General features: G+C 39.0%; 1 protein-coding gene across 1 annotated transcript in view; it reads left to right on the top strand.

Moving 5' to 3' along the window:
• Window positions 1–26,672, top strand: part of VAV3 (vav guanine nucleotide exchange factor 3) — a 191,007-nt gene that overhangs the window by 113,623 nt on the left and 50,712 nt on the right. Inside the window, exons 11-18 of the mRNA XM_075182568.1 lie at window positions 90–158; window positions 750–836; window positions 12,894–12,979; window positions 13,347–13,479; window positions 14,460–14,569; window positions 19,605–19,706; window positions 23,129–23,220; window positions 24,800–24,822. Coding sequence (XP_075038669.1) covers window positions 90–158; window positions 750–836; window positions 12,894–12,979; window positions 13,347–13,479; window positions 14,460–14,569; window positions 19,605–19,706; window positions 23,129–23,220; window positions 24,800–24,822 — 702 coding nt within the window. The remainder of the gene's footprint in view (window positions 1–89; window positions 159–749; window positions 837–12,893; window positions 12,980–13,346; window positions 13,480–14,459; window positions 14,570–19,604; window positions 19,707–23,128; window positions 23,221–24,799; window positions 24,823–26,672) is intronic.

The raw sequence follows: 26,672 nt of genomic DNA, 5'->3' as shown, positions 1-26,672 counted from the left end.
GCTTATTGTTGTGGAATGGATGTAGGATATTGCATGGAAATATATATTCGTTCCTCGTGTAATTCCATTTCTTTCTTTTTTTTTTTCAGGAACTGGTTAAACACACTACTGATGATACAGAAAAAAACAACCTGCGTTTGTCACTGGATGCTATGAAGGTATTGGTTTTAGTGTTGCCCAATGTGCCTAAGTGGTTCTATAGTAGTGTCTTGTGTTACTGAACTGGACTTCAGAGACTTTTAAATTCTAAATGGAGAAATGTGATAAACCAATGACTTGTGTTTGTTTATATGGACCACTTATAGACCAGAACTACTAACCTTACATGGATGGTATCATTGGTTGAATATGCTTTTTGCTGTGTATCTAGTAGCTTTAGCTCCTCTTTATTTGGAATGTTATTTGCTCGTCTTTGGAAACCATTTGGGCTCCAGGGGAAGACACTGGGCCGACCAAATAAATATGATGCTCAAGAAGATGATTAATAGCTTTTGTTTGATTGATTTCTTGTTGTTATTACCAATAGCATTTTAGGTTATTATAGGTAGACTATAGTTATTGTAAGAAGTTTGTAGATTGCTGTTCAACAGAAAGAAATCTATTAGATTGAATTATGTATGTTTTATAAACTCATGATCGTCAATCATAGGAAGCAAAAAGAACAAGAATAAATGTGGGATTTTCAATAACGGTTGTGTAAATAAGCCATATTTCAAGTCTAATTTAAACTTGTCTGTTCTTCCTTATAGGATTTAGCTCAATATGTGAATGAGGTTAAGAGAGACACAGAGACCATGCGAGAAATCGAGCAATATCAACACTCCATTGAGAACCTGGTAAGTATTTCCTGCTTAGCAAATAGAGTATGGGAGAAATGTTGAAATCTTCACGAATAACTGGGATAACAGTAGGCAAATAACATCTGTGATCACATAATATATATATATATATATATATATATATATATATATATATATATACATATATACATTTATTTTACTTGTCAGGATGGATAAACAGTCTTGGCAGTGTCTTCAGCAAACAAAATAAAACTTTCACAGCAATAAACAAAATCCAATAACCCTCAACTCTGGCTATAACAGTCCCTAACTAGTTACTGGCCAGTCTCCCACCCAAAAAAGAAACCCAGCTGTTTAAGCTTCCTCCTTAGTTGATTAGACCAGGTGTGTGTGTGTGATTTAACCGTGTGTGTGTGTGTGTGTGTGTGTGTGTGTGTGTGTGATAGTGATATATAACCCTCTCTGCACCTTTAGGCTGTGGTTTCCCAGGGAAACCACCATTCTTTCCTCTATTAGACAGTGGCAAAGTATATATATGTAGATACACACAGTTATGGCCAAAAGTTTGGGGAATGACACAAGTATTGGGTTAGACCTTTTTGTTAGATGTTGCTATGGTGTACTGATGTAAAATTACAAGCATTTCATAAGTGTCAAAGGCTTTTATTGACAGTTACATTTGCAGTCAATATTTGCAGTGTTGACCCTTCTTTTTGAAGATCTCTGCAAATCGCCCTGGCATGCTGTCAATCAACTTCTGGGCCACATACTGACTAATGGCCGCCTATTCTTGCCTAATCACTGCTTGGAGTTTGTCAGAATTTGTGGGTTTTTGTTTGTCCTCCAGCCTCTTGAGGATTGACCACAAGTTCTCAATGGGATTAAGGTCTGGGGAGTTTCCTGGCCATGAACCCAAAATTTCGATGTTTTGCCTTATTGCAAGGTGCTCTATCATGCTGGAAAAGTCATTGTTCGTCACCATACTGTTCTTCGATGGTTGGGAGAAGTTGCTCTTGGAGGATGGTTTGGTACCATTCTTTATTCATGGCTGTGTTCTTAGGCAAAATTGTGAGTGAGCCCACTCTCTTGGTTGAGAAGCAACCCCACACAAGAATGGTCTCAGGATGCTTTATTGTTGGCATGACACAGGACTGATGGTAGCGCTCACCTTTTCTTCTCCAGACAAGCGTTTTTCCAGATGCCCAAACAATCTGAAAGGGGATTCATCAGAGAAATGACTTTACCTCAGTCCTCAGCAGTCCAATCCCTGTACCTTTTGCAGAATATCAGTCTGTCCCTGATGTTTTTCCTAGAGAGAAATGGCTTCTTTGCTGGCCTTCTTGACAACAGGCCATCCTCCAAAAGTCTTCGCCTCACTATGTGCCATTCCTGAGCAAGCTCTGCACTGGTGGTGCCCCGATCCCGCAGCTGAATCAACTTTAGGAGATGGCCCTGGCGATTGCTGAACATTCTTGGGCGCCCTGAAGCCTTCTTCACAATTATTGAACCTGTCTCCTTGAAGTTCTTGATGCTCTGATAAATGGTTGATTTTGGTGCAATCTTACTAGCAGCAATATCCTTGCCTGTGAAGCCCTTTTTGTGCAAAGCAATGATGACTGCACGTATTTCCTTGCAGGTAACCATGGTTAACAGAGGAAGAACAATGATTTCAAACACCACCCTCCTTTTAAAGATTCTAATTTTTTATTCTAACTCAATCAGCATGACAGAGTGATCTCCAGCCTTGTCCTCATCAGCACTTTCACCTGTGTTATCGAGAGAATCACTGACCTGATGTGAGCTGGTCCTTCTGTGGCAGGGCTGAAATGCAGTGAAAATGTTGATTTTGGAATAAAGGTCATTGTCATGGCAAAGAGGGACTTTGAAATTAATTGCATTTCATCTGATCACTCTTCATGACATTCTGGAGTATATGCAAATTGCCATCATAAAAACTGAGGCAGCAGACTTTGTGAAAAATAATATTTGTGTCATTCTCAAAACTTTTGACCATAACTGTATGTATACATGTATATCTTACTAATGTTGGGAATGTATAGTAAGAACGTTCCATCGCACATGTAGTCAATTGAAGATTCTCGTAAGTGCACTTTCAAACATATAATTTGCACCCACTACAGGGCTGGTGTAAATGTCCATTGATAGTGATGACTGTCATAGCATAGTCTTTGATTTAAAAGTACACCTATGCGCGCCACTAGCTAGGACAGAACATCTGTATGCAAGTAATATAGGCTATAAAAACGCATTGTATATACAGTACGTATTGAAATAAACTTTATTTATCATCATCTTCAGCTATTTACATAGCACCACTAATTCCGCAGCACTGTACAGAGAACTCACTGACATCAGTTCCTGCCCAATTGGAGCTTAGGTCTAAATTCCCTAACAAACATACACGCAAACTAGGGGGAATTTTGATACCTGCCAATTAACCTACTAGTATGTTTTTGGAGTGTGGGAGGAAACCGGAGCAAACCCACTCAAACAAGGGGAGAACATACAAACTCCATAAAGATAAGGCCACGATCAGGAATTGAACTCATGAATCCAGCGCTGTGAGGCTGATGTGCTAACCACTAAGCCACCGTGCTGCCCTATTTATGCAATTAATTCATATATATATATATATATATATACAAGTTAACCCGTGCATGATACTCATGCATTCTAGTCAAATCAAGCTAGTTAAGGTGTTAAAAAGGTTCTTGTCATTTTCATCGCCACACACACACGCCGCTAGGCTTTTATATATTAGATAATGCTAAGAATTTAGTAGGTCAGTGTAGTATATTACTCCGCCCAGCAGGTGGTGCTGCAGCTTGAGCACTCTGTCACCCGGTAGTTTTTTCCACACACACACACACACTAACACAGCATGTGTGTTCATGAGGTAAAATTACCTAACGAAAATGAGTTTGAGCCCTCAACTCGTAAATTTAGCCTTTACTACCCCTCCCACGGGGGGAAGGGGGGATGATGGAAGTTAACTGACTTCACTATTATAATTTTTTTGTCAAATAATGTCAGTATACCAAATTTCAGGTGAATTGGATGAGCCCTTTCTGAGAAAATAGTTTTTTCCACACACATTAACACACACCGCTAGGCTTTTATATATTAGAAGATAATGCTAAGAATCTAGTAGGTCAGTGTAGTATATAACTCCGCCCAGCAGGTGGCGCTGCAGCTTGAGCACTCTGTCACCCGGTAGTTTTTTCCACACACACACACACACACACTAACACACGCCGATAGGCTTTTATATATTAAATATATATATATACACGTACGGCAAGTACTGTGTAGGCACAGCGTACGTACATCTAGATTGAAGTGGAAATTTATCTTGAGATACGCTTGGATTTTAATTCGGTTGGAATACACTCAAGTTACATGCTCTTTTTCCAGACCCAATTAACGTGCAAGTTGCATTCGGACCTTTTTCTTTCACATAGATAGACACACACCCAGATTCTGTTTTTGTGAACTGCTACCTCCTCTTACAATCACCCCTCGCTTACCTTTACAGTACTGTTGGTCTGGCTGGTGCAATGTGAAAAAATGTCTCTTAAAAGTCTTGTTTGCTGACACTTTAGAGCAACCTTCTTCATTAAATAATTTTTTGCACTTTCTTTTTATAATACTGCTTATTCAAGACCCATTATGCCTTCATTTTCGAGAGTGAGTGAGCATCTTGATTACAGTCACTTGTTTAGTAAGCAATCCTTTTGCAAGGGTAAAAGAGGCTATGTCGCCTTTCGCAAAAGTGGAAGCTCGGAAAATGTGCCCTCTTCACTCTTTGCATCTAATTTAAATATTATATCCTGTAAAACAAAATATTATTTTTGTATGCAGTGTAAGGGGAGTATGTGAGGTCAGCCCACATTAGCTCGGGACTTACTGATCTGCCCAGCTGCTCACATGCATCCTCCACAGATGTCACCATCTTTATGCACAGATCCACGTGCTGCCATAAAAACAGACACAAAGAGGAAGGAGTTTGGATTTTAGATGTGACATCTACTCTTTTGCACAGTCACCTCTTGTCATTTGTCTACCTCCCAGCACGCCAAGGCTGCCTTGTAACTTGCAGAGGTGTCTCTGAATAGAGGAGAGCAGGCTTGCACCTTGATGGGTATACCATTTAGGTATATTCCAATGTATACATCCAGTGTGCTTACTAAATGGGGTGCCTTGTGTTCAATGTCCATCCTATAAACCTATCCTCCTCCACTTTATAATGCTGCCATTATCACATTTAAAGAGATTTGGCTATAACATAATAGTTTGTGAAAAAAAACTCGGAGGTCACAAGATCTTTATAACTTGTGCCGACGGGTCAAATACTTTTAAAAATAAGATTTTATCATCTGAGAACATGGAGCTGTCTGGGATTGTAGTTGAACGCAAATCAAATCTTCTGATGGCCTTGTATTGTCTGTTGCACACTAGTTAGTTGTCCGAGTAGAACATTCATTCTATTTTTCATACCACTAAGAAACCTCTCTGAACTTATACTAAAATTGTGGGAAAATCGCAGCGAGCGTTCTGGTAAATATGTCTTTTTAATTTGGACTTTTTTACCAACACAAAATACGACAGACCTAAACTTTAGCTTTGATTAATTAGCTGTGTTGCGCCAATTAGAATGTTTATACCAAGAGTACAAAAATAATAAGAATATTACAATAACTAAACAGGGATGATAAACTGTTGGGAAGAAATACATTTGTATTTTGCAAATAAGGGGAAGAAAGGAGATTTGCACCCCCTTACCTTAATCGAACTATTCAGCACACATTATACTGCAATAAAGACTTATTAAGCAAAATACCATTTGTAAGCTTAATGAAACCAAGAGGGTTGGGGAGGATGGGCCTGACCAGGCCTGATAAATACACCTTTGGAAGAACAGGCAACAGTTATACAATATGGGCAGTATATTATCAACTATATTTTCTAATAGGGCAGGACAGGGTGTTAGACTTGAGTAGGAAACCAGGGTACCTCGCTCATTTGTGTACACAATACCATACAATATGGAAATGTGGAAAGATCTATGGAGTATATTTACTAAACAGCGGGTTTGAAAAAGTGGACATGTTGCCTATAGCAACCAATCAGATTCTAGTTATCATTTATTTAGTACATTCTACAAAATGACAGCTAGAATCTGATTGGTTGTTATAGGCAACATCTCCACTTTTTCAAACCTGCAAGTTAGTAAATATACCCCTTGGAGTTAGAATAAAGGCGTTAATCTGATGTTTCCCATTGTTGAGCATGCCAAAGGCTAGGGGCTCACTCATGGATCACCAGATAATTGCACTAGTCATTCTGAGCCTGGAATCCAATGACAGGAAGGTGGAATCTAACAGTATGGATAAGCTTTATACACCATGAAAAAAAAACTAATAAGCATGTAAAATATATAATTTACATGCGGTGGCTCAGTGGTTAGCACTTCTGCCTTACAGCACTGGGGTCATGAGTTCAATTCCCAACCTTGGCCTTATCTGTGAGGAGTTTGTATGTTCTCCCCGTGTTTGCGTGGGTTTCCTCCGGGTGCTCCGGTTTCCTCCCACACTCCAAAAACATACTGGTAGGTTGATTGGCTGCTAACAAATTGACCCTAGTCTGTGTCTGTGTATGTGTGTTAGGGAATTTAGACTGTAAGCTCCAATGGGGCAGGGACTGATGTGAGTGAGTTCTCTGTACAGCGCTGCGGAATTAGTGGCGCTATATAAGTAAATGGTGATGATGATGATATATGTAAAAGTTTCAGGAGTAACAAAAGATATTTGAGATAAGGTTATAATCATGGGGAATATATGATTTTTAGTAATATGAAATACATTTTAATATGCATCGGTGACTTCCTGTCAGTAATCCTTGGATCCTGCAGGCTCTTATAGCCAGATGTCGCTGAAAATCGTGACAATTAAGTTTGAGAAACTCCTGAAATGTTTACTAGTTTTTCTGAATATTATTAGTAGTTCTTTCATATAAAATTATCTGGAATTCCAGGAGGGCCTGATTAAGGGTTCTGGCTGCCCTAGGCTAATACACCCGTAGCGCCCCTCCCCAAATCACTAAAGGAAAATTCAGGAGTATTTTCCAGCAAACAAATTTAGACAGATTCTCCAACCTGTTCTTGCTGTTCTTTCTTGCTTGTTCTTACAGTTTTGTTGTCATTTAGCTGTCCTCTGGAAAGTTGTGGTCCTGTTTTGAAAATGTACAAACATTGCAAACCCTGCACAAACACACACTCTGTCCTCCCATTTCTGCATAAACACACACTCTGTCCCCCCATTTCTGCATAAACACACACTCTGCTCCCCCCATTTCTGCATAAACACACACTCTGCTCCCCCCCCTTTCTGCACAAACACACACTCTGTCTTCCCTTTCTGCACAAACACACACTCTGTCTTCCCTTTCTGCACAAACACACACTCTTGTCTTCCCTTTCTGCACAAACACACACTCTGCCCCCCCTTTATGCACAAACACACACTCTGTCCCCCCTTTCTGCACAAACACACACTCTGTCCCCCCTTTCTGTATAAACACACACTCTGCCCCCCCTTTCTGCATAAACACATACTCTGTGCCCCCTTTCTGCATAAACACTCACTCTGTTCTCCCTTTCTGCAAAACACACACTCTGTCCGCCCTTTCTGCACAAACACACACTCTGTCCCCCCTTTCTGCACAAACACACACTCTGTCCCCCCTTTCTGTATAAACACACACTCTGTCCCCCCTTTTTGTATAAACACACACTCTGTCTCCCCCTTTCTGCACAAACACACACTCTGTCTTCCCTTTCTGCACAAACACACACTCTGCCCCCCACCTTTATGCACAAACACACACTCTGTCCCCCCTTTCTGCACAAACACACACTCTGTCCCCCCTTTCTGTATAAACACACACTTTGTCCCCCCCTTTCTGCATAAACACATACTCTGTCCCCCCTTTCTGCATAAACACTCACTCTGTCCTCCCTTTCTGCAAAACACTCACTCTGTCCCCCCTTTCTGCATAAACACACTCTGTCCTCCCTTTCTGCACAAACACACACTCTGTCCCCCCTTTCTGCACAAACACACACTCTGTCCTCCCTTTCTGCATAAACACACACTCTGTCCTCCCTTTCTGCAAAACACACACTCTGTCCTCCCTTTCTGCATAAACACACACTCTGCCCTACCCTTTCTGCATAAACACATACTCTGTCCCCCCTTTCTGCATAAACACTCACTCTGTCCTCCCTTTCTGCAAAACACACACTCTGTCCCCCCTTTCTGCATAAACACACTCTGTCCGCCCTTTCTGCATAAACACACACTCTGTCCCGCCTTTCTGCACAAACACACACTCTGTCCCCCATTTCTGTATAAACACACACTCTGTCCCCCCCTTTCTGCATAAACACATACTCTGCCCCCCTTTCTGCATAAACACACACTCTGTCCCTCCATTTCTGCATAAACACACACTCTGTACCCCCATTTCTGCATAAACACATACTCTGTTCCCCCCTTTCTGCACAAACACACACTCTGCTCCCCCCCTTTCTGCACAAACACACACTCTGTCTTCCCTTTCTGCACAAACACACACTCTGTCTCCCCCTTTCTGCACAAACACACACTCTGTCCCCCCTTTCTGCACAAACACACACTCTGTCCCCCCTTTCTGTATAAACACACACTCTGTCCCCCCCTTTCTGCATAAACACATACTCTGCCCCCCTTTCTGCATAAACACACACTCTGTCCCCCCTTTCTGCATAAACACACACTCTGTCCCCCCCTTTCTGTATAAACACACACTCTGTCCCCCCCTTTCTGCATAAACACATACTCTGCCCCCCTTTCTGCATAAACACACACTCTGTCCTCCCTTTCTGCACAAACACACACTCTGTCCTCCCTTTCTGCAAAACACACACTCTGTCCTCCCTTTCTGCAAAACACACACTCTGTCCTCCCTTTCTGCATAAACACACACTCTGTCCCCCCTTTTCTGCATAAACACACACTCTGTCCCCCCTTTTCTGCATAAACACACACTCTGCTCCCCCTTTTCTGCACAAACACACACACTCTGTCTTCCCTTTCTGCACAAACACACACTCTGTCTCCCCCTTTCTGCACAAACACACACTCTGTCCCCCCTTTCTGCACAAACACACACTCTGTCTTCCCTTTCTGCACAAACACACACTCTCCCCCCCTTTATGCACAAACACACACTCTGTCCCCCCTTTCTGCATAAACACACTCTGTCCTCCCTTTCTGCATAAACACATACTCTGTCCTCCCTTTCTGCACAAACACAGATTCTGTCCTCCCTTTCTGCATAAACACACACTCTGTCCTCCCTTTCTGCATAACCACACATCTACTTACCTGTCTTCTCTTCCACCGGCAGTCAGCTCTTCTTACTGCAGCTCCTCACTGACACAGTGAGCATGTGATGATGACATCACGCTCGACAGTCAGTGAGGAGGGAGGAGAGGGGAGGGAGGCGGGAGGGACAGTGTGTAGGAGGGGGAAGGGGTGCTCCGTGTGCAGGAGAAGCAATAGTAAAAAAAGTTCTTACATGCTGCAGGTGTCGCGCCCCTCCAGGTCCCAGCGCCCCAGGCTGCAGCCTGATCAGCCTATTGGTTGATCAGGCCCTGAATTCCAGGTTTAGTGCTACTTGTTATTTTTTAAAACTTGGTTTGATCAAGAAGATTAAACAACTATACTATATAGCACAGGAAATCGCAGAGTAACACATTTGCATTTCTTAATTCTAAAATACATAAAATACATTAACAATTTCATTGTAACGAATGGTGTTTCTTTGACTTCTTACATTTCTGATTTAGTGCATCTTAAAAATGTAACCAATGTTGATTTAAGATATTTTTCAATAATTTGAGCATATATCTAATGCTAACAATTGTGAATTGTATTACAAGTAAACAGATGAAAATTAAATAATATTATTACTGATAGTATCAGTATTACCTATTCTTTATATAGCACCAACACATTATGCAACATCCTACAGTTAAGGTGTCAAACATAGAATGCATATGTTGAAATGGAATTTGATTAATCCCTATTCAGTCATATCTATCTACTGGAAAACACATTTAAAAAGCTAATGTCCTGGCTGATGGTCCTACACAATTTTTAAGTGTAGTATCCATAATGGCCATAAGAGGGCAGGATGAGATCATTAATCCATTATTTCAGCTTTTTATGTATGTGGGTGACAGTTGAATAAATATATCATAATCTTGAATTAGTACTATCTAATGTCTTGTAATTTATAATGGGCTTTGACTCTAGAGTTTTTATTTTTATTTTAGATTTATATTTTAGATTTATTTTGTCTTGTTCTTACCATATATTGGATTATAGCATAGTTTATATTTTACAATACAGAGTTATGAAAACAATAGTGTTATGGTACATTTGCACTGAACACATTTTAATCATTAATTAAACATGTTTTTTATAATAAGTCTGATAGTTGTAAACAACTGTTTATTTCTGTCTTCGTCCTTTAATAATTTGCTTTCCTATACTTTACATTCATATAAATGCTGGCAGCAAACATATTTTTTCATGAAACACTGTAGTTGAGCCCAGTCCACATCAGTAGTTGCCATGGAGGCCCTGGCCTATGTACTGTCTGCCTATCTAGCCCCCTGATGCCCAGCATCCTGCAGAAAATGGGACCCACTGAATCTTGTATTATCAGTGTCAGCTAGTGGAGATCAGTTATCAAATGTCTGATGTGTTATAAGAGTTATAGATAAAAAAAAACCGATCTGAAGTACTAATAAAATGAGGAACTGACATATTGGATAGGTAGTGAACAGCAATAATATTGTGAGCATTATGCTGCCAAAATTATGAAACACTGAATTTGATCAGATTGAGGAATGATACTAAAAAATATCTTGATTTATAAAATCAGATCAGTGGAACCAATTAGTCTGACATTACATATATAATGAACATTCAGAAGGTTATTTATGAAGCATATTGCAAAAACACCTTACATGTGTACCAGTACAGGGCAAGGCACACTCCTACCTTTGTGTCTCCACAGCCTAGGAGCACACCTAAGAGCAAATTTATATCCAAGCTCTTGCTACCTGGGTTCCTAATGCACTCTGTCCTGTTAAACCACCTTAAATCAATTTTTTCCAATGGCAGGGAATACCTCCAAATACTTCTGGTCACCTCCCTCTTTTAGATCATTTAAATATTATAGACAAATCTGTCAGTGACCTTCATTTATGAAACGCACTAGATGCACAACACAAAAAACCTTTGTTTTGCACTGTTGCACCTAGATAATCCACCAGGACATTTCAAGGTCGTCCACTGTCGGGAAACACTTCTGCAAGCTAGAAATGTGCCTAAGTGCAAGAGGAGGCAAGATAAATGGTGCACTGGGCAAAAGTGTAAGCACCGCATAAAAGTACATTTTACGATGATCACTAGTACCAACACATTAAATAAAATTATTTTTTCATTTGTTTGCTTAAAATTTGGTCTGTCTTTATTACATGTGTCAATTTTGTGTGTGTTGATCTTTTTATTATGTGAAAAGCTTTCAAACAGATGGATCCGCACACAGGTTTCTGCTGAACCACGTTGACGTTTATTTACTTGTCAGGATGGATAAACAGTCTTGGCAGTATCTTCAGCAATCAAATGAAACATTCACAGAAATAAGCAGTCCCATAACCCTAAACTCTGGCTATCACAGTACGGTCCCTAACTGGTCACTGGCCACTTGTTGGCTTCAGTCTCCCGCACACAGTTCTAACCCAGCTTTTTAAGCTTTCTGTCAGGCCTTGCTCTGGTTGACTCCTTAATTAATTAGACCAGGTGCTCCACCTGGTCTCCTGCTGTGTGTGTGTGTGTGTGTGTGTGTGTGTGTGTGTGTGTGTGTGTGTGTGTGTGTAGATTAAACCCTCTATGCACCTTTAGGCTGTGTTTTCCCAGGGACACCACCACTCTTTCCTCTATTAGAAGGTGGCAAAGTGTCCCAATTGGCACAATTACAATAGTTAGAAATACACCTAGTCAATCCAATATATAGGTGCAGATCGTGTCTTATTAAAAAGATAGGATGAGACATGAAGTCTGCCAGCTCAGTGCTAGTACAAAACTGAAGTCCTTCTGTGGAGTGTGACTGGGCATTCACCACTTTGCATGATAATGAATGTAATATCCTTTCTGCACTGCTCCACAAGGTGCATTGATGCCTCAGTACTTTACTAGGATCGCCTTTACTCCACCTAATTCCTCCCTTCTGGGAGCTTCTGCTGCTCTGTAAATGCTGTCATCTTGTTCTATAATCCTAGTTGTGTTTTTAAAATTGAAAACATATTTTTCTCATTAGCTTTGTTTTGAATAACATAGAAGAATTTCTTTATTTTCAAACTACTAGAAAGCCTGCTACATTTGTCTTTCTCCACTCATTGGAAGGCCACTGGCATTAGAGAGTAAATGTCAGCAGACATGAGTATAACAATATAAATTTAACTTAGTAAAAGGTGAGAAAAATAGATACTCTGGTATCGACAAAGTTATTGATGTATTGTTGAACCAGACAGTATTTATTAATGGCGACAGGTCCACTTAAAATATATTTAGAAATACAGCAGGTATGTGCAGCTAAGACTTTCATCTTTTTTACTGTTTTAGATTCGTTGTTAGCTGGCAGATGAGTGCAATGAGGATATTATATGTTCTCGTGATTCATTTAAGAAATGAGACTAAACCAAGCAGCACTTTGGGAAAACATTTAATTTGAATTAAATGTGTGCCTCTAAAGTAGAAGCAAGTTGAACTTTCTAGTGATGTTTTTTTACAGTTGAGCATCCACATTGTATAAAGTATCTGCATTATGCTTGAGTTTGCTATAGAGAGAATTTAAATCATTGATGGGGGAAACATTTCCACATTTCTGGGTACATGGTTATAAAATAATGAGTTTCATTTCAGATACCATAAATAACAACTGTTTGCTTGTGTCTAGAATCAACCTCTAATACTGTATGGAAGACCGAAAGTGGATGGCGAGATCAAGTTCAGTACACTGGACAAACGCACAAAGCAGGACAGGTAAAGAGATCATCCGTATGTCTGTCCAATTCATAAACAACATAACCTAGTAACTATGACATGATTACTTGGTTAAATGGTCAGCTGAAATTAGAAGATTGTGACCTACTGTGACCTTTTGACAATTATAGCTTAATGACTAACGAGTAAGTCCAATAATAGTGACATGTTTACTCAGTGACACTATGTCAATAATATGTTTACTGAGATACAGGGTCAGTCCCCCATGGGAACAGTCACCTATAATGTGTTTGCTGGGTCACAGGGTCACTTCTATTGAGGATCCGGGTGACTTGGTGAAATCAATTTAATTTTCTGAGTATTGAATCCAGATAATGCTGATGTTGAATTTTACACTCTTTTCAAGGTATATATTCCTGTTTGATAAAGCTGTCATTGTGTGCAAAAGAAAAGGGGACAATTATGAAATGAAGGAGGTGATAGATCTTCAAAAATACAAAATAACCAGTAATCCAACTACCGACAAGGAGAACAAAAAGGTAAAAGAGAAAATAATTGAAAAAAAAAAAGTTACTGCAAGAAAAGAACTTGAACAAGTGGAAGAGAGAGTTGGGAAGAAAATGATTTTCTCTTTAAAAAGAGAAGTTTGGATAGACGAAGGAAAAGGCTCCATAACTGAGGGGAACAAAAAGCAGACATGGCATCCAGGCAGTCTGAACTGCCTGACTTGTTATGTGAGCTTCCTCTAGTGGTCAAACTTAGTGACCTCAGATCAGTATTTCTAAACCTGATCCAAAACCGGCAATTGCCATTCATTACAATGAACGCCACTTGCATTTTTCTGTTGGCCGCTGCTTCCTTGATCATTTATCTCATATTCACTTTTTCATTTTGAAATAATACGCAAAGCAGTTGTGCTTTGTGTTATCATTCCCTCTTTAAAGTGGATCTGCCTCATTCCGATGTGGCAGTCATTGTGTAAACTGAATCAATATTTATCCTATTCACTTTGAACTACTAACATCACTGATGCTCACGTGTCAGCAGTATCATGAGTAGTGTGGTTCATTCCACATATCAGCTGCCTTCAGAGTGTATGTGTCCACTTTTAAAGCAGAGGTATCTTTATAAACTGGTGTGATGCGCTATAATCATCTTACCCAAGGACATGACTACCCTAGATGCAGAGGGTGTAAAGGCTATGGGGCCCACAGCTGAAGGGGACCCCGCCTTCCCTGTCAAACCTCCATATGTATTTGTGATTTTTTTTCACCATTGGGAGGTACATGGGGGCCCTTACAAAATTTCAATGTCAAATTACGCCTCTGATTTTACTAGTTAAACGTAGATCTTTTAAAATGTCTATTCCTGTTTTTATGGAAAATGTTGAAATTAATTCCCTTTATACCACTTCAGGTTCACCACATCATCCCCCGTTTTGTATGTTAATTTACAGATATATCTATGCACGCCTGTATTTTTCAATGTTGATATTGTATTATATATGTATTTTCTGCAGTGGTCATATGGATTCTACCTTACACATGTCCAAGGGCAAAATGGTTTTGAATTTTACTGCAAAACCAAAGACTTGATGAAGAAATTGCTGGAACAATTTGCAATGGCTTTGTAAGTTTCTACTTGTGTTGTATGTTTGTAGAGTATGTGCATATATGTATACAAGCTCTTTCTTTGTGCCAAATTATTTGCATTTGAAAACAAATCATCATGTAGAAAATTATTCTTAAATGTGTCAGCAATTATTTTTAAAGATGTATATGTTAAACATTTATTGCAGCACATGTACAGTACAATCATTTAATATAAAAGCATTAAGCTGTACCAATAAACAATTACATACAATAATAATATTACATGAAAAGCAAACACAAAAGCGACTTGAAATTAACATATTTATAACATTTGTTATTATTATTTGGTATCTGCATGAAAAATATTTTACAATTGTAGTTTTTAACCTGTTAATGCACAAAGTATTAGAGAGATTTAATTAATAATAAATAGTCATATATATATATATATATATATATATATATATATATATATATCTATCTAAAAACACTGATATCCTATTCGTTTGCTATTGGTAGTTCCTGTGTGTAATTTCTATCTTGCTTGTTACTTAAATAATGGGTATATATAAGAGTGAAGTCATCTTAGAAATACACATATGATAGTAATTCAAATCCACAAATCATCTAAGTGGGTAATTCCTGTGAACGGTCACTTCACCCAGGATGCATATGTGCCAACATCGCTAATTTCCTGGAACACTACCAGGTTTTAAAGAATTGTCCCATGTAACCGATTACACAGTATAATCCCTCCTATTCTATACATCAAATGCAATTATCAGCATTTTTTCTATTTCATAGGCTTTATGACTTAAGATATCTAAAATCATTACACACATATGACCTACTCAGCAGCAAGGGTCTCTAGAAATGATTTTAAAATATAGGCAATTATGCAGGGTGCTCAAATGCCAATAGACTTCCTATAGAGTCGTTGCGTGAAGAGACCGCTAGATCCATTAGTGTCTATTAACCACAATTTGTTAATTCAGCCTCTCTATGATTTCCATGACAACTTTACTCTCTACTGATCTCTAATGGCGATTTGCATCTAGTGTCAGAGTGAAAATTACGGCATTTACCCATGCCTCCTGGTGAAGGTTAATTCACAGTGTGCCTGCTGATATGTTTAAAGTGAGAGTAGTAATCTATTGAAAACATTGTTTAGTTATTTATAAAATAAGAAAACATTTACTCATATTTAATGGGGATCCCTGTTTACCACTGTAATAGAAGGCTATTTGATAAGGAACGCTCTTGGAACTCAGATTAACTGAACAAAGACAGATATCTAATGAGATAACCAGCGACATCGGGAGCATACCATTGCACTCCTCCTAGGGTGCAAGACGCGCTACATTTTTTTCCAAAGACGCACGTGCAGCTTAGGAAAGGAGTCCTTGCAGTCACACCCTCCCTCCTTGGCTGCATCCACAGCACAGGTTTGTGGCAATGCTGCATGCATAGATAGGCATGAATATTAAGAAAAAAAATAGAAGAATATAACACAGATTGTTAGGCTATTAAACAGATTTGCCATTTAATTGAGTAAGGCTCATTGAAAGTGCACCTCTTGCAATGTTCATTGCAAAAAGCAGATATTAAAAGCTAATTTTCTGCACAATTCACATAAATATCTAAATACCAGGGGGGGCGATTCAATTCCACGCAAGGTGGGACAGTCTGCGGAGACTTATCGGGCTCGAGTCATTAAAGAGATCAAAGCAAACAAAAGGACTTGCATTGTCACATGGTTTGTTCAGGATCAAACTTACTCCTTTTTTTTGTTTGCTCTCGTTAATATCTCAGGCCCATCGCCGCAATGTTTTTACTAAAATCTCTGCTCATTTTTTTCCACGTCCCATAGAGATGCAAGGAGACAATGAGCGGAGATTTGTTACCATATTGGCCAGACATCGAGGTGAATTAAATCTGCCCCTAAGGGTTCTATGTACATAAAAACCTATTGCTCCTTTTTGGTGCAGAGGGGCGCATTATGTAATATTGAGGTATTACATAAATTGTAGCTCTATCCCAGGAACAGAACACAATTGGCCTCATTAACATGCGTGTGTTTCCTCGCTCTACTCCAACTCTCCCTCCAGCCTTGCCCGATAGTCAGCTGCGCAGAATGGAGGAAATATGCCATTTATTACCTCTATATTTATCCTGATGCATAGAGCCCTAAATGTGTAGCAGTATAGTATAAATATATTGGAAGAGCCTCATTAGAGTTATGAGTAAATCCAGCTAAACGGGTCAGTATTGCACCTTGGCAAAACCATGTTGTTCTGCACGGGGGCATATTGAACATGTACTAATAGATTTATTAGTGGAGTGGGGGTCATCCTAGCTCAATTGCAGTATAAAAAAAAATCTGCCCAGTATTAGTATGCAACATGCAAAAGCAGCCAGTATAACCTATGCACCCCTTGCAGTGCATCATGGTTTGTCAAGGTGTAAATTTGCCCAAAAAAGTCATCATACTCTGGTATTTCTAATAAATACATATCATGGTTGCATAACCCCCCCCCTCCCACAAATGTTATCACATAAGAGGGATCTTTTTGATTTTAATGCAAAGTAATAGAAAACTGTTTAACTGCTAACAGCCATTATCAAAATATACCCGGGGCTGTGTAAAAAACTATTAATACACAATGTATATATTGCTTTTTTAAAAATGCACATGTGCAAAATATATTGCTTGATGTTAACCAGAAGGCTTTCAGCTGCTATTTCGTTATTAAGGATCTTCCATTTATTGCACATAATAGAGAGAACAGAGGGTGCAAGAAGCATTGCAGCCTACAAAAGTACAAATAATTGTATTACATTAAAGCAAGAAGCTGAATGTCACAATAAAGAGGAACTAAACTTCTGTGTAATTTTTAAAGAAGAGAAAATTATGCGTTTTCTTGAAGCACTCTAGGATTTATCCTGGCTTTCTAGAGTGCTTCAAAATGCATTATTTTCTGTAAGAATTATGTATAATTACATGTGTATGGGTGCACCTCCCAGAGTACGGAATAATTAGATAGTTTGGGTGGATATAATTATTTAAAGAATTCCGAATATCCAGTCGCACCAAATATTTGATATTTGGTGCAACTGGAACAAACTGCTACCATGAGCATTGAGCTTCTATGTATCAGTCATGAATGTGAAAATGTTATACTGAATTATATATTAGACAGATTGCAGGTTCTCCAGAATGGGACCAAGTCAATCCTGTAAGATAACCATGGAGCATGAATGTGGCACATAAGATTACTGCACACATTCAAAGTACTTACTTTGATAAATTTCAAAGGATTGCTAAAAATTGACCAAGCTAGTTTTGTGATTTACAACTTCATCATTTCCACAGGAATTACGCAAAGGGTGTAAATGATGTTTTATAAAGGATGTATTCATTCCATAATCCCCACAACCTTAACTTGTTTTTTTATCTAATAAAACTATTTCCACTTTGATACACTCTGCATATCCAGTGTAGCAAGAAATGATGTATTCCGGGTATAGCGCTTTACAGTTATGTGCCCCAGACAATTTTAAAGTTAAAACAAGAAAAGACAGTTTGCAGATTAAAGCCACAATCACTTTTCACTGTGTCAAGACCCCCTTCACCATCCTATGCTTTTTTTCCATACTATGCCACCTTTGCCAATGATAAATATACATTATGGCAAAGTACTAGGGGTGGGTGGTAGTTGTAAAGGTTCCATGAGAATTTGTGCACCCTATTAATCACCTGCTGTTCTTTCCTCACTGAATAACTGGATGTGGCTGTGTATGTCTTCACAACCAAACATCACACTGAAGCAAGTTAGTACTGCTCTCTCCTCGGAGAGGGCAGAGTGGGCTCCCCTGTTTCAAGAGGGACATCTGATGGGTGTTTATCAATGTCATATTGTACTCCTTCTAGAATTTTTTTTTTACACTTCAAATATTTTTTATTGAGTTTATAAAGAGACACATAACAGACATGGCAATGGTTACTGGATACAATTTGGGATGTAAAAAAAAAATTGTACAATCAACATTGCCAACTCATAGCCAAAAAACACCAAACACTCCTAGAATTTAAGTGGACAATCAACAGGTTACTATTTTCTCTGCTTGGGGCTCCTGCTGTCCTTCTTCACCTCTGCCGAAAGCGCAGCCAAATTGCCAATAATCCTGGGTTTCTGCTTATCTTTCCAAATAATCAGTCATAGGTGACAGAAAAGAGATAAGATGACTGAACGCATTGTGTAGAGATTGTAGAAGCCACCCTACATCTGAACATTACAGGTGTTGGTAGTGTAGATGAAGAGGTTAAAAATGTATAAACTTTAAGCTAACAACCTCTTTATCTGTCTGCACCTGCACCTGTCTGGTTACATCCTTCCTTTTGTTCTTTATCCTGGTATCGTTCAGCCTGACATTTTCATATTTAGGAAGCATGGAATGAAATTTCACATCTGTTGTGTACGTTGTATAACTCAGTCTGGGCCCCAAAGCTTTTTGGTGGTAGTAAAGTAAGATGTATGGGTTTATTTTATTGGAAAAGAGAAGGAGTGTTATGGGGAACCGGTAGCAAGACTCTGACAGCAGTGATTCAGGTGAGCCCTGCGTTTAGTAAAACATTGTAAAGAGGGGCGGATTCGGCATCTCTGGTTTGGAGAGTTTAAATCACTAGGCAAAAGCACACTGAGAATTTATAGGGTCTAGAGACTTATTTTAGTGATGTTCTGTTTTTGGTGTAGGTTCTTTTTCCAGTGCACATCTGTGTTCCTAAAGTGCATTGCCTGCATACACCACTCAATAAACACTTGAAGCCCTATAACATATATTAAAAAGACGTACATTCAAACATAAATCACATGTGAATGAAGTGTGTGATTGTTCTAAATTGAAACACTTTTATACTCAAAAGAATAAATTGTAGGGGCTACATAATCCGTTTTGTTTTGTGAATGCTGAACTTGCTCTGCTTTATAGAACAGGGGGTTTCATTCTACAGTACTTGATGTCTTTCTTTGAGTCACTCCAACTACATTCCTTCTCTTTTTTTCTTCTTGTAGGTCCAACATTCGGCCGGACAATGCAACTGCAAATAATCATGATTTTCATATGCATACATTTGAAAGTGTTACATCCTGCAAAGTGTGTCAGATGCTGCTCAGGTGACCCATCTAGCCATTCAATAAACTTCATATTCATTTTTATATGCGGTGTATATATTATTGTATGTGGTATAAGACGATATTGCACTTCATTCTGTATATTTGTTTATTTTGTACCAGAATTAGACGTAGCTGGTGTACAGGGCATGATTAATACATAGAAACATTATAGCCCAATTGTGTGATGCAGTCATTTCTACAATAGCCTTGCAGAAGAGTTAAGGCTAGCATGCGATTGAGTGCTAGTAATCTTTGAAATACTAGCACTACAGAGGACGTAGGACAGAGTACTTTTTGTACAGCAGTTTGATTTCTTAGACTTTTCCAGGGAAACTCCTGATATTGCCTATTAAGAGTTTAATGTGATTGGTTGAAGGGACAGCAACAGCTAGGAACATTTTGAAACAATTAAATGTTAATATCTTTTTTAATAATGGTAATTTAGTTGTCACATACTGTCATAATTTGTGGCTCTGCCAGATGTGCTCTCGTTCCGCATATATGTACCTCTCTCTATAGTACCTGACGTGCCTCTACAAACCGGGTTCATACCTGCTGACACCAATAGGCACCATGTTCAAAAGTTCACTCAGTGCACTGTTAGGTCCCCTAACAGATTTGCATATGATATTTAAATGAACTAAAAGGTAGCGATGACCAGACTTACTTAGGACTGTTCTCTGCCTTTCTTAGGCATAACTAGCCCTGTGCTAATAGCACTCTGGCTATTCCCACACCCCTGGATGGTAAGTGTCTTTTAAAAATTAAATTAAAGTGGAAATATATCATTTCTCTGTGGTGCCGTGGTGCTCTGGCATCCAGGGCCCACAGGAACCAGGGAAATATGTTAAAATAAACCCCACACACCATAGTAAAAAAAAAATGACTCTACATAAAGACCACCCAAACACACAACCCTCGCTGACCCTCATTATGTCCTCAACTAAGTGTCGGCATGAAATTTGGCACAGCTGGCATCTTCTTGTTGGATTAAAAAATCCTGATAGGACAATGCATAGCTGGCTCTGCCAAAAGCTCTAAATTAACTGTTAGCTGCAGTAAAGTAATATTCACCATAGAGCGGGCCTGATCCCCTAAGGGGTGGTTGGTACTATGACAGAGGATTCCGCACTGCAGGATTTCCTGCTGTGGTGCCAACTGCCCTGGCTGGCGTAGCCTAGTGCTGGTATCTTCAATATTTTGGGGACCCCAGCTAAATGTATTTATTTTATACCTCAAGATAAGCTTTTACCTTTGATTTTGCATACTACCCAAATTGCGTGCTTTTCATGGATTTATTTTATCCCTATGCTTTTGGCATAAATGACATCTGACGCTACATCAACCCCTGTATGTGAATGGCCGTCTAACAACATGCAGAACGAGGCTGGCATATTTGTGTGATATAAATAACTCCCTTTATTGTGCAAGACAAACTGTTATCCACAGTTCTGTCAACCAGTGGTATCACTCAGGGGATGTGAAAATGCACCACTGGATATCATTATAAGGCAAAAGATTAAAGGGGTTTTCCATTTTATAAGACACATTACCACAGTAAATAGTTATACATACCCGCTCACCCTAGCTAAGGGGTTTTACAGGGGCACCTGTATTTCTCTCATAGCCGTGGAGAAATTTAAACATCAGTCAAGAGATTACAATTTTTGTCTGCTCCTCTTACTGAAACACTCCCCGGCCCAGCTACCTATTAAAGATGGTGAGCTTTATTGAGCTCACCTTTCTGGGGCTCCGGCTAAAGGACGGGAGCATCTTAAGAATATATTTTTCAAGGTGGTAGTGTAACTTTAAAAATCAGTGTGACTAAACAGCTTCCCTTTCCAATAATATTACTAAGCAGAGCAATAGCATTTAGCAGATTCCTGTCACTTTACATATCACTATATGGACTAAAGTATTCAGATGCTTGACCATTACACCAACAGGGACTGTAATGACATTGTATTCAAGTACATATACTTTAATATAAAGTTGGTCTCCCTTTTACAGTGGTAAAAGCTTCCACTCTTCTTGGAAGGCTTTCCACAAGATGGTGGAGTGTTTCTGTGGGAATTTGTGCCCAATTATTCTGTAGAGCATTTATGAGGTCAGGCACTGATGTTGGACGAGAAGGCCTGGCTCGTAATCTTCATTCCAGTTCATCCCAAAGGTGTTCGATGGGGTTGAGGTCAGGGCTCTGTGCGGGCGAGTCCAGTTCTTCAACACCAAACTCATCAAACCATGTCATTGTAGTCCTTGCTCTGTGCACTTGGGAACAGTCATGTTGGAATAAAATAGGGCCTTCCCCTAACTGTTGTCAATAAGTTGGAAGCATAGCATTGTCCAAAATGGCTTGGTATGCTGAAGCATTAAGATTGCCCTTCACTGGAGATAAGGGTCTAGTCCAAACCCTGAAAAACAGCACCATACCATTATCTCTCCTCCACCAAACTTCACAGTTGGCATAATGCAGCCAGGCAGGTAACGTTCACCTGGCATCCACTAAACCCAGACTCGCCCATCTGACTGCCAAACAGAGAAGTGTGATTTGTTACTCCAAAGAACATGTTTCCAATGCTCCACAGTCCAGTGTTGGTGTGCTTTACACTACTCCATCCGAGACTGCATGGCTAGGTGTTGATTTTATACACCTCTGGCAACGGGTCTGATTGAAACACCTCAATAAAATAATTAACAGGTGTGGCCAAATACTTTTATCCATATAATGCAGCTTGGACTTCTGCTGTTCACCCCTGGCACTGCTTGGCTCCCGCTGTAGCAGAACAGAAGAGACAAAGGACAGACCGAAAGAAGGAGTTGGGTAGAGGGAAGGGCGCTCTTTGTGACAGAGTGGTTGCACCGGTGCACTTACTTTTGAGGAGCAGTGCAAAAATAATATTTAATTTTATTGAGCATGATTTTTGAAACGAGACAACCAGGTGGAGGGTACATTGTTAGGGGTACTCCTTGCTGTGCAGAGAATTGAATGGCTATTTTCACTCTGCAAAAGCATTATAATTTTCCACCATCTCAGTGGTGGCGATCTTTAGGTCTTGTACTATACTTTTAATGGGACCTATTTTGTGCCTCCACGTTCTAAATTGGCTGAGAAAAAAGCTTTACACTCACACAAAAGAGCGGCACATGTAAGAAAATGTCCCGATCTCCCCTTATTCTCATAATTAATTTAAACCACAAATGATGCTCAACTGACCAGTACCTTGATGTGCACTGGTGGACCAAAATAAAGGTATTTAATTACTGCATCGAGACCACTTCTTAAAGGAGGTCGATTGTTGAAGATTTTAAAGTACATTCATATCCAAGGATGTTAAATATTGCTTCATAGTGGTAATTTACATTTTAATAATAACATTTGTTTAAATTGGAAGCCTGTTAACCTTGTTAAATTTCTTTTGCAGAGGAATATTCTTCCAGGGATATTATTGCCCCAAATGTGGGACGGGGGCTCACAAAGAGTGCCTGGGCAGAGTGGAGACCTGCGGACGGAGAGGTATGAGATATTGAACGTAATTGCAGTGTTTTAATGAGATCGTAAAACAGTGCAGGAATAATTAAGGTTTATTCCAAGTGTGATGTGTTTTTATTGGAGCACATATACTCTTAAAACTGCCATTTATATGCACAATTACAGTAGCATGTGAGATTCATGAGGACTGTGACCCTCCTTAATTATCATAAGAGTATCTAGGGAGACGGCCAGGAATCGCTGCTGAGATTAACCCCTTATCTGCCACCTGACTGTAATCAATGTATGCCCAATGCTTATGGAATGTGCAAGGATAGTGTCATTTGTCAGCTTTATTTTTAATACGTTTTAATGACTACAATGTTTCATGTAATGGTATTAGTATATTTTATATTCATGAAGATATTGCATTGCTATTTTGTAATTTCAAAAATGTTGTCTTACAGAATTATAGATTTATGATGAGCAATTGGATGTGATTGGTTGTATTAGATTTTTAAGATTGTAGAATAATATGCACTGTTTAATAATGTATACAACCTAGGAACATTTACTAAACATAGCATATAAGCAATACATTTGCTGTCATTGTGAGAGAATGACAGCTTTGCGGCTATTCGCAGACTAATGGAGTACAAAACATATACAGTACAAATTTAAATTATGGCAGTTGCATACTAATAGACTTGTGCTGCTCTACATAAATGACCCTTTCACAGTATTTATGTGTACATTATTTATAAATAGTCTACGCTAGTGATATTAATGGGGCTTTGTGTTACACTGCACAATTCTTTGACATTTTTTTGCCTGTTTTTTTTTGCTCTCTATTGTTTTCATAATTCACAATACTGCTTGTTTGGGGGTGATCAAAATTCTGTTGGGATTGATTGGATTTTGGTAAAGCTGGCTGGAAATTATGATGAAATGATCGTCATATTGGAGTATATATACAGTATGTTCACTGGATAAGCATAAAACATGGAGCATTTTGCGATCTGGGGGTAAATGTTTTAAGCTGAGAGTTTTCCGACGGGTTTGAAAAGTGGAGATGTTACTTATAGCAACCAATCAGATTCTAGCTGTCATTTTGTAGAATGTATTTAATAAATGACAGCTAGAATCTGATTGGTTTTTCAAACCCGCCGGAAAACTCTCAGCTTGATACATTTACCCCCTGGTCATTGTTGAAGTACTAGATCTTCATCATCTGCAGAGCAGCCACTTACCAAGTTGTCCAGTGATCTAGATGTATTCACCGGATTGTTGCTAGTTCTTATTATAGAACACAGCTGTAAATCTACAGTTCTAATGTGTTACTTAGACAGCATTCACACTACAGACATTCACCAGCACTTTATGCCCTGTCATATTCTTCACTTCTAGTTTATCACAGCTTTGCAGTACAGACACTGTAGAAAACAAACCCATCAGAGCGTATGACTGACAAGAGGAGAGAGCAGCAGGTACAGACATAGGGCCGCCCCCCTTATCCTGTTACAGGGATGTGTACACCCAGAGCAGGGACACTTTGTTCACAATTTGTAGTTCTTGTGCTTTCCTATCTTTCCACTTGTAATGCCGATTTCCAATTTTCTTCCAGACACCGGTACGCTGAAGCCTTGGGTAGGTTAGTTTTTATTTCTATATTACATTACCTCTATGAAAATCCGACTGCCATATGTTGCTAAAAAAAGAGCAGTGTTTATGTATATTTTCATAATAGACATATGTGTTCATATTGCTGCTATATTCAAACTGTGAAAGAGTAGGTTGATAAGAAAAAGTGATTAGTGATGCACTTTTTCCTTTGTTTTTAGTTTTTTACTGAAAACACTTGTGAAAGTCAGTTGGGTATATTCATTTAACTCTTTACAGCATGTGATTACTGCGCCAGTAAAATAAAGCATCAGTTGTTAAGAAAACAAAGTAATGTTTTGAGAGATTGTATAATTCCTCATGTAACTGCCTTATTTATGAACGATTGTGTCATTTAATTTATTATTAATGTAGCCATTTATTTGATGATTGTTTTGATTGAGGCAGGTACAATTAATAGTAGACAGTTTTAATCCTTTGCTTCCTATTTATACCTATCCGATGCACCACCACTTACCAGCAGGTGTATTCTCTACACAAAAGTTTATTAAAATATATTATTTCCATTCTATGCTACTCTTGTGAAATGTCTCTGTCTCTATAAACTGGTGTTATAAAGTGAGCACTGTAATTTGAAAGTGTTCTTTCTGAGGAGAATAGAGCTTTGGGTTTGTTCTGTTCTAAAGATAAAAATGTTCTCCAGTTTCATCAGTGGGTGGTATTACCCACTTGATGGCGGTTTAATGCCATAGAAAACAATCTTGCATCTTGTAGGGCAGCAGTGGTGGCAAAAGGGGGATGGGTGGAAAGTACCCGGACCCGGGATAGTTGCAAAGTACCTGGTTCTTTGAGGGTCTGCAGCAGATTATGTGTTACTGCCCAGGGCATTTATATATTATTACTCTGGAAGTAATAGAATACTATACTGGTGCAAGTGCCCAAGGCAGGAAATGGATTGCATGCACAGTAAGCCGCTCATTCTGCCTTTGTTCATAGCAGGACTGAGTAAATAGGGGATGGCTAACGCCAAGGACCAGTGGCGGAGTTTCCTATTTGTCCACACAGTCAGATCCCCCCAGTGGGTGGAAAGGTTACACCCCCATGGGGGCCCCGAGAAGCAGTGGCAGTCTCATTCCATAGGAGCAGCCTCACATATTGCAAAAACTATCATTAGATGGGAATAGTCATATCAAATTAAAAGATAGTCTTATTTGTGGGCAGTGTTACCTATATTTTGAAGTTGAGCCTTATATAGTAGAGACCAGCTTAATTACATGGAAAACATGGGATATACATTGGAGGGCAGCATTTACTCATAAGAAGATATTCACAAATGTGGGAGGTTTGGATCCAATAGATTATTCATTTTTTTTAAGATTAATTATTTTATATTTGGAAGTCTTTAAACTGTTTTTGGATACAGTCATGCAGTAAATATAACATGTAAAATGTAGAGCACATACAGTACACATGTCATGGCAACCAGTGTACATCAGTGGTGAAATTTCCAGCTGCTGAGGTCATTCACACCTGCAGCTATTTGCCTGTCTCTGTTCCAAAATTTCATCACCAACCTAGTCCCCCGTTCCTGGTAAGCATGACATAGAACTGGTCAGAATAATTTTAGAATCATGTAATGAGAGACAAGTCTCCACCTCAAGGCATTCTATACACAACTCATACCTGTGACATCCCTGCTATTAATATGTAGAAAGACATCCTTGGGCTACTAAGCCAAGGGCAACAGACTCTCTTCTAGAATTATGTATAAGCACATAATGTAACATAAACAGTACTGTACAGAACAACATGTCAACAATGAACATGTGTAATATTAGTATAACATTTCTCTACAGTTAGTTTGTAAGCTAACAAGT

The sequence above is a fragment of the Mixophyes fleayi genome, chromosome 8 (assembly GCF_038048845.1).
Source record: "Mixophyes fleayi isolate aMixFle1 chromosome 8, aMixFle1.hap1, whole genome shotgun sequence".
NCBI lineage: Eukaryota > Metazoa > Chordata > Amphibia > Anura > Limnodynastidae > Mixophyes > Mixophyes fleayi.
The sequence above is the reverse complement of the archived record's forward strand: the minus strand, read 5'-3'. Positions and strand labels throughout refer to the sequence as shown.